This window comes from Orycteropus afer, unplaced genomic scaffold (genome assembly GCF_000298275.1).
Source record: "Orycteropus afer afer isolate SDZICR_OR568_19922 unplaced genomic scaffold, OryAfe1.0 scaffold00002, whole genome shotgun sequence".
Taxonomy (NCBI): domain Eukaryota; kingdom Metazoa; phylum Chordata; class Mammalia; order Tubulidentata; family Orycteropodidae; genus Orycteropus; species Orycteropus afer.
In genome coordinates, this window is record NW_006921589.1 from 16078716 (window position 1) to 16087902 (window position 9187).

General features: G+C 39.1%; 1 protein-coding gene across 1 annotated transcript in view; it reads left to right on the forward strand.

The window, feature by feature from the left end:
* Positions 1-7893, forward strand: part of BARD1 (BRCA1 associated RING domain 1) — a 95914-nt gene extending 88021 nt beyond the window's left edge. Inside the window, exons 10-11 of the mRNA XM_007959939.2 lie at positions 6448-6545; positions 7561-7893. Of these exons, the coding sequence (XP_007958130.1) occupies positions 6448-6545; positions 7561-7893 (431 nt within the window). The remainder of the gene's footprint in view (positions 1-6447; positions 6546-7560) is intronic.
* The last annotated feature ends 1294 nt before the right edge of the window (positions 7894-9187 follow it).

Consider the following 9187-nt stretch of genomic DNA (forward strand, 5'->3'; position numbering starts at 1 on the left):
TCCTGCTCACAGTATACGCATCTGTACCTGGTAGAGGCGCCCTGCTCACAGTATACGAATCTGTAGCTGGTAGAGGCGTCCTGCTCACAGTATACGCATCTGCACTTTCGCATCTGCACTCAGGAAAGAAACAGTGAAACAATTTCTTGATGTTCTGTGGTTTCTGAATGATATTACAGTTTTTCCTAATTCTTTGTACATTTTACATTTGTTCACTGCCAGAAATACAAGGAACTCAGAGTCTTCTTGTGCACCATTTCCTACTTTGTCCCCATTTGAGATTCTCACTTCACTAATACGTCTGAATCACTAATACTTCCAGAATATTTGATTACCAGTTTTTTTATATTAAAGGTATATTGTTCCTACATTGTTTTCAGAAACAGCTATACATTCAGACATCTGCTTAAGGAAACAGTTGTTTTTGCTTTTAACATATTTGAAATGAAGTGAAATGTGAAAGAACATTTTTCTGCTTTATTATCTTTCTGACAGTCAAATCGGCTCCTGTTTCTGTTACTCTTGAAAAGTCTAGCCATTCAAAATTGGAGGACAGGGAGAAGCTGAATCAGAAAAGCACGAATCTTCCTCCTGTTTGTCACACTGGACCTATGTTCTCTAGTTGACTCTGTAACAGAAATTCAGGTCATAGGAAGCCCTAAAATTCTGGACAAGAGTGGGGATTTTCTTTGCCATCTGTGTATGCTGTGACTTGGGATTTTCTCATTGCCACCTTTAATTCCTTAAAATGTGGGTATAATTATATTGAATGATTTTTATAATGGATTAGGGACTTATTGATAGAGAAAAAGGAAGCAATAAAAATTGGTTTAAAATTAAGCCCTGAAAAGTAAGATGAAACCTTCTGGTTTCAATGAAGATGCCCAGTTGGTGCAGCAGTTTGCAGTTGCCTACTAACCCAAAGGTTGGTGATTCAAACCTACCCAGTGGCTTTATGGAAGAAGAGGTCTCAGGGAACTGCATCTGTAAAGATTACGGCCACGAAAACCTATGGGGTGTTCACTTGGGTTGGAGGCCAACTCAAACAGCTAACCAACCACAGTAGTTTTCATTTAGATTATGAAATAAGAAGAGCATGAACAATAGGAATATGAAACTGGATAAGACCTCACTTCTCAGAGGCAGAGGCTCTGACTCCGTTGGTGCGTAACAGATTCTCAACAAATACACAGGAAGAGCACTCAAATAGGAGGTTTGTGTGTTAGCAGGTGGTTAAGTGTCCTGATACTGGTCATCTGAGCAAGTCACTTTATGTTCCTGTGCTTGATTTTCCAAATCTGTAAAAGAAAGTTGGACTAGCTCTTGAGGGTCTTTTGTACTTCTTACATTCTATGGCTCTAAATACTTTCAAAATTTTGTTGTTATAGGATTACTTTGGAATAAGCTAAAAAGTACCTAATGAGGACTCAAACACATTTTTTATTTCAAAAGTTACTGTTTTATTTCATTTCAGTTTGTCTTCCTTAGTTCTGTAGATTGGCTCATGTAGACAGAATTTAATTATTTCACTTTAGGGTAATAAAGAAGAAAGTTTAAAAATGAGATCTCATAAAATCAAGATGAATTTGAAGTGGACTGTTAGGTGGAAACTTTGGGAAAGTCGTAAGTTTCTTTGTCATCCAGTGTTGGGTTTTACTCAAGATAATTTTTATAGGTCAAATGACCTTCTCTTACTCTTAAAACAGCAAACCAACAAACGCAATCTTGGGACAATTCTGGTACCTGCAGCAGATGAACCTTTGGTTTATCCTTTAGTTCAGGAGGCCCTTTGATAGGAGTGTGTATGGGATGCAGGTCTAGTGGTGGGTCTTCTGCATTGACGTCATTCCACTGGTGAACCATGTAGGGATCAGCTGGACAGGATTTTATCACTGACATCTTTCAAGACTTTTGTGAAATACTGTTAAACCATTTGTTTTCAGCATATATTTCTAATTCTCAACCACAGGCATATTTTTTTGCAGCTGTAAATGTTTTCTGTTTAAGTTTCTTGGCATCGGAGACAGGAGGTAGGTATCATTTTGATACTCAAAAATAGTTTGAAATAGTTGCAAATCTGAACTGTAACTGAGCTCTTACAAGTGCTGTGTAATTATTTTTGTTATTTGTGTGGATACCATTTTAAATGTTTTACCAACTTCTGCAGTTTGAAATTGACCAAACATTCAATCAAAATGTGTTAATTATTACTAGTGACTGGAATGCAAAGGTTGGAAACAAAAAGGAATCACTGGAAGTTGGAAAATTTGGCTTTGGTGACAGAAATAACATTGGAGATCGTATGATAGATTTTGCAAGACCAACTGCTTATTCATTGCAAATACCTTTTTTCAAAAACACAAATGGCTGCTATACACGTGGACTTTGCCAGATGGATAGGAATCAGTTTGACTATGTCTGTGGCAAGAGGCAATGGAAAAGCTCAATATCTTCAGCCAAAACAAGGCCAGTAGATGATTGTGGAACAGATCATCAACTGCTCATATGCAAGTTCAACTTGAAGACAATTAAAACGAGTCCACAGGAGCCAAAATATGACCTTGACTATATCCCTCCTGAATTTAAAGACCATCTAAAGAATAGATTTGATGCTTTGACAACCAGTGACCAAAAACCAGAGGAAATCTGGGATGACATTAAGAACATCCTCCATGAAGAAGCAAGAGGTCATTAAAAGAAATGAGAAAGGAAGAAAAGACCAAAATGAATGTCAGAAGAGACTCTGAAACTTACCATTGAGCGGAGAGTAGCTAAAGCAAATGGAAGAAATGACAACATAAAAGAGCTGAACAGAACATTTAGAAGAGCAGCTCAAGCAGACAAAGCCAATTACTATAATGAAATGTGCAAAGACCTGGAGTTAGAAAACCAATAGGGAAGAACATACTTGGCATTTCTCGAGCTGAAAGAACTGAGGAAAAAATTTAAGCCTCAAGTTGTGATATTGAAAGAGTCTATGGGCAAAATACTGAATGATGCAGGAAGCATCAAAAGATGGAAGGAATACAGAGAGTCAGTGTACCAAAAAGAATTGGTCGATGTTCATCCATTTCAGAAGGTGGCATATGATCAAGAACCAGTGGTACTGAAGGAAGAAGTTGAAGGTGCCCTGAAGGAAGTAGTGAAGAGCAAGGCTCCAGGAATTGATGGAATACCCGTTGAATGTTTCAACAAACGGATGCCCTTCTGGAAGCACTCACTCAGCTATGCCAAGAGATTTGGAAGACAGCTAGCTGACCGACTGACTGGAAGAGATCCATATTTGTAGCCATTCCAAAGAAAGGTGATCCCACAGAGTGTGGAAATTATCAAACAATATCATTAATATCGCATACAAGGAAAATCTTACTGAAGATAATTAAAAAACGGTTGCAGCAGTGTATTGACAGGGAACTTCCAGAAGTTCAAGCTGGATTCAGAAGATGACGTGGAACGAGGGATATCATTGCTGATGGCAGATGGATCTTGGCTCAAAGCGAGGAATACCAGAAAGATGTTTACTTGTGTTTTATTGACTCTGCAAAAGCATTTGATTGTGTGGATCAAAGCAAATAATAGGTAATATTGAGAAGAATGGGAATTCCAGAACAATAAATTGTACTCATGAGGAACATGTACATTGACTAGGAGGCTGTTGTTCAAACAGAAAAAGGGGACATGGTTTAAAATCAAGAAGGCAGTGTGTCAGGGTTGTATCCTTTTACCATACTTACTCAATCTGTATGCTGAGCAACTAATCTGAGAAGCTGGACTGTATGAAGAAGAACGTGGCATCAGGATTGGAGGCAGAATCATTAACAACCTGCGATGTGCTGACGACACCACTTTGCTTGCTGAAAGTGAGGATGACGTGGAACACTTACTGATGAAGATTGAAGAATACAGTCTGCAGTATGGATTACATGTCAGTATAAAGAAAACAAAAGTCCTCACAGCTGGACCAATAAGCAGCATCATGATGAATGGAGAAAAGATTGAAGTTGTGAAAGACTTCACATTGCTTGGTTCTACAATCGACGCCAATGGAAGCAGCACTCGGGACATCCAGACAATGTATAGCACTGGGCAAACTGGCTGCAAAAGACTTCTTCCAAGGGCTGAAGAGCAAAGATTCTCTCCTTGAGGACTAAAGTGTACCTGATACAAGCTGTGGTATTTTCAGTTGCCTCATATGCATGTGAGAGCTGGACAGTGAATAAGGAAGACTGAAGAAGAATTGATGCTTTTGAGCTGTGGTGCTGGCGAAGAATGCTGAACATACCATGGACTGCTAAAAGAACTAACAAATCTGTCCTGGAGGAAGTGCAGCTGGAATGCTCCTTGGAAGTGAGAATGGCCAGACTTCGTCTCACCTACTTTAGTCATGTCAGAAGGGACCATTTCCTGGAGAAGGATGTCATGCTTGGTAAGGTGGAGGGTCAACGAAGGAGGGGAAGGCCCTCAACAAGATGGGTTGACATGGTGGCTGTGGCGATGTGCTCAAGTATAGCAAGGATCATAGAGCTGGCATGGGACTGGCAGTATTTTGTTCTGCTGTGCATGGGGTCACTGTGAGTTGGAGACAACTTCATGACACCTAACAACAACAGCAAATTTTAAATGTTTACATCTGTAGTGAATTGTATAAGAACTTTTCTATATTAACAACCCTAGACAGTGAATTAGGAAAGCTGAGCCACTGTCTCAGGTAAGCTCTGTGCTTGTCAAGCTCCTCCTGTTCATCAAGAGCAGAGCAGAGTCAATGTTGGAGGAATGGGAAAGTGAGTAATGTGTGATTCCTGCAATCGTAGTTTCCTCAGTGATGAACATGTGTTTACTGAGAAAAGTAATCTCAAAGACCAGTAACAAATTGTAAGAAGTGTTTCTTTTTATGATTAAGATAGTTTATTACAGGTTTCACATTCCAGAACACTTTCAGGTTTTCCACAGCAGCCCTGTGAAACAGTTGATATGGTTACCTTGCTGCCCCCCCCCATGCACACACACATACACACACAGGCAAGGGAACTTAGGCTTAAAGAATTTAAATAATTACTGTAAAGTAAGTAATTGGGGTAGACCAGTCATTTGACTCCAGATCCCCAGTTTTGTTTGTCGTATATAACAAGAGTTTGTTGTATTTACAAATAACAGATATGTTCTTGTTGGGTGCCATGAAGTCTATTTTCAACTCATAGTGACCCCACGTGATGGAATAGAACTGTCCACAGGGTTTTCTAGGCTGGACTCTTTATGGAAGCAGATCTCTATGTCTTTCTCCTGCAGAGTCAGTGGGTGAGCTTGAACTTGCAGTCTTTCATTTAGCAGTCAAACATTTAACCATTGTGCCACCGGAACTCATATATACATACCGTGAATTTCCTTCCTTGGTGATGACAGGCAGTATTCCACGACCAGTCCTGTAGATTAAGCTCACTGTGTCCTTCCTGGGTATGCCTAAGCCCCACTTTATTTCTAGAGCTTTGCCAGGCAGTTGGTGCTGGCAGTCAACAAATGGCCCTGCCAAAGCAGGGTTTCCCGACCTAGGAGCCAGTTAATGGAAAGACTTTAAATAGTGCCAGGCTGGGCTGTCTCTGTTGCTTTTGCACCTGCAACTGTGAGCACTTATCCAAGATCTGAAAAATGGCTATCTTTTTCCTGCAAGGTCCAGCCTACTCATCTCCAGGCCTGTGGCTTCGGTGTTTTATCTATGAAATCTCAGTCGTGTTTTCCAGCTCTCTTTATTGTTTAACAAGTACTGTTGAGCCCCTGTTGTGAGGCCATCTGAGCTAGGTGCTATAGAGTAATTTCCTTAATGTCAAATCATTTAAACAGAAGATTAGACACATGGCTGCCACAGGGTGAGTGGTGAAGACGGTAAATGCTCAGGTTCAGATTACTGTGGCCAGGCTGGATGGGTGTTCCATCCATCCTCATCCTGGTAATTGCCATGAGTAAAAATGCAGCTTTACTCTTATACTTGAGATAATGCTTTGGTGTAGGTTTTTTAGAAAACCAAAACCAAACTCAGTGCCGTTGAGTTGGATCTGACTGATAGCAACCCCTCCTTATGTTTCCGAGGTGGTATCTCTGTGGAAGTAGATTGCCCAACCTTCCTTCTGAAGAGTGGCTGGTGGCTTTGAAACTCCAGCCTTCTAGTTAGCAGTCAAATAAATGCCTTAGGCACTACCCCACCAGAGCGCCTGGTTTTTATTGGAAAGGAGACTAAAATTACAATTAGTGTTCACTACTCAGCCCTGTGAAGGAGGAATTTCTCAGGTTTTCTGTACAGTTTTATTGTATTTTGTTTTGGCTGTTTCCAAACAATATGAAGAAGTAAAAAATATTTTATTTTAAAACACTTAGGTGAATGGTGAAATTTCAGTGATAAAGATAATACTTACTTGATACCTATTTTGCTTTTATCTTTTTTGTTCCTTTGGTCAGGGGTGAAGGCATGCCTGCAAACAAAAATATGTGAACAGGAAGAAAAGTATGAAATTCCGGAAGGTCCGCAGAGAAGCAGACTCAATAGAGAACAGCTGGTATTTTTCTTTTGATACTTCTTTCATTGTTCTTATTATGACTTAATATTATCACCACCAGGAAAGACTGCTTCTGCTCTTTCAACAAGTACAGGTGACTGATTAAAATTTTAATTGTGCTTATTTTAAGCACTTGATTCTGAAAGATGATCCCGATGAGCAGTAAGATCCAGAAGGCAATAATTTCATACTGTTAATGGAATTTTGACATCTTGAACATTCCCATAAACCTTTCAGAATCTGAGGTAGGTCTCAGATACAGGAAGTAGCTTGAAAGAAGACTTACAGCTGCTGCTCGGATTTAGTTACCATACGTCTTTATTGCCACATATTGCAGTTTTAATAGATGATATTCCATTATCCCATTGATTGATAAGTATATTAGAAATGACAAGGAAATATTTTCATAGCAGGGAATTGTGAAACTTTTTTCCTCTTTTTTTTAAAGCACACAGAAGTTCGTTTCATAGCTAATTGAATCCTTAGGGTTTCATAAACTGTTGTACTCCAACCAGTGTATCTCTGGACCCAGAGACCACAGTTCCACCGAGACTGTCCTGGAGTCCTTTAGTTGGTAGGGACTGTGTATAGGGACCTGAATATGTGTGGGCAGTGTAGACTTAACAGTCCATGGAAGAGCTGCTGCTCCTGTAATTGAGTTCATTTTAGCTAGGCGTCCTTGAAGCATACTACAGATACTCTGGGAATTCTTGTGGCTTTAAATCCTAACAAATATAAATAAGCATCCTCATAAAAGAAGCTCGGGAACAGTTTTTGTTTGTTTGTTGTTCTTTGTATAAAATATACCTGAGGTTTTGGGAGAGTGAAAGGGACTCCAGGGTATTGACTGAATCTTAGGGAAAAAAATGATAAACTCGAGAACCCTTACTGCTTACGTAGTTTCTTGACATAGTTTCTTAACTGCTTATGGTCATTATTTTTATTGCTGTTATTCATATACAGTGTTTTAAAGTATTTTGATCTGTTTCCAACGAGTGTTTTCTTGCTGTTTCAGTTGCCAAAGCTGTTTGATGGGTGCTACTTCTATTTTGGGGGACCCTTCAAGCACCATCCGAAGGACAACCTAGTGAAGCTAGTCACTGCGGCTGGGGGGCAGATCCTCAGTAGAAAGCCGAAGCCAGACAGTGACGTGACTCAGACCATCAATACTGTTGCGTACCACGCCAGGCCTGATTCTGATCAGCGCTTCTGCACACAGTATATCATCTATGAGGACTTCTCTAATTTTCGCCCAGAGAGGGTTCGGCAGGGCAAAGTCTGGATGGCGCCTTCCAGCTGGTTTATAGGCTGTGTGATGTCCTTTGAGTTGCTCCCGCTTGACTGCTGAATTCTGTACCAAATGAACATTTCATTCTGAACTTCTGCAGTACGTGAGAACCTAGCCATTGAATGCCTTTGGTCACTGACTTCTTTACAAATAGGTAGTTAGTCATATACTGTATTTTTGTGAAAATAATGCGTGTGTCATACGTAAGTATACTATGCTATTTTTTTTTTTTTTTAATAGCAACATGTTAAAAGAAGAAAAAATAGCATAGCATGCTTACAGAAATACCCTGGGAGGGCACACAAACAACCATATAAATGTATAGTGCATGTTATTTGTGTAAAAGTACAGTATTTTTCTTCTCTTGAATTTTTTAAAAAAAACCTGCCAGATTATGAATTTATTCTATGTTTACCATTTAGATGCTGGCATTGCTTCAAAGGATTTGTCTTTTTATAACTGGCATACGGTTTCATTCATCATGTCTCTATTCAAATTATTAGCTATCAAAGATTAATGTGAGGCTATCAGAACTGTAGGTTAAAGATACAAGTGGTATCGTTATTGTTTTGTCCTTTGACTGACTGTTCCTTGATGAGAAATATTCACAACTGTCACCAGCAAAGTCCTTAAAATCCTTTAGTAAACAGAGAATATTGTCAAATAATTTATTCTGGCTTTACTGTAATGAAAGTAGAGTACCTGCTCTAAACCTGCCACCATAGAGTTAAATTTCCACTCTGTCTGCAATTGTCCCTGCCTTACATGGTATTCATTTAGTTTCTTATAATAGTTTATTTAAGTATTCCTCATTTTTGTCCCTTATTTTGACCTTGTCTGCATATGTCAGGAAATCATGATTTGAACTTTAACATTATTCTTTGGTGGTGAATATCAGTATTCAGTTCAGGGTACCTATTTTTATTATAGACACTTATGTTTTGTTAACTACCAACTTATAACTGTACACTTAGAATATTTGCTGTTACACATTTTAGTATCAGTATTTTCTAGAAGGCTTCCCAGTCTAGCATATTGTCAATCAAATGTCAATAAGTTAATTTAGAAAGCAGTCTTTTTCTGGTCAACTTTGCTAGGCATTGCTGAACTTTCTTAAAGATCCAAATGTCTTCGTTGTAAAAATTGGTTTTATTTATTTTATTTTATTTTTTTAAGATTTATGGTTAGCGTGGAGGCAGTAGTTGTTACTTAATTTGAAACAGATTTTTTCAAACATACCAAAGGCCATAACATTTAACAGTAAGTGTCATGGTAGGAGCTGGAAGGGCTTACCCACACCCAGAAGAAAAGGCAGCAGAGTAGTGGCCAGGGCACGACTCTGGAACCGGCAGAC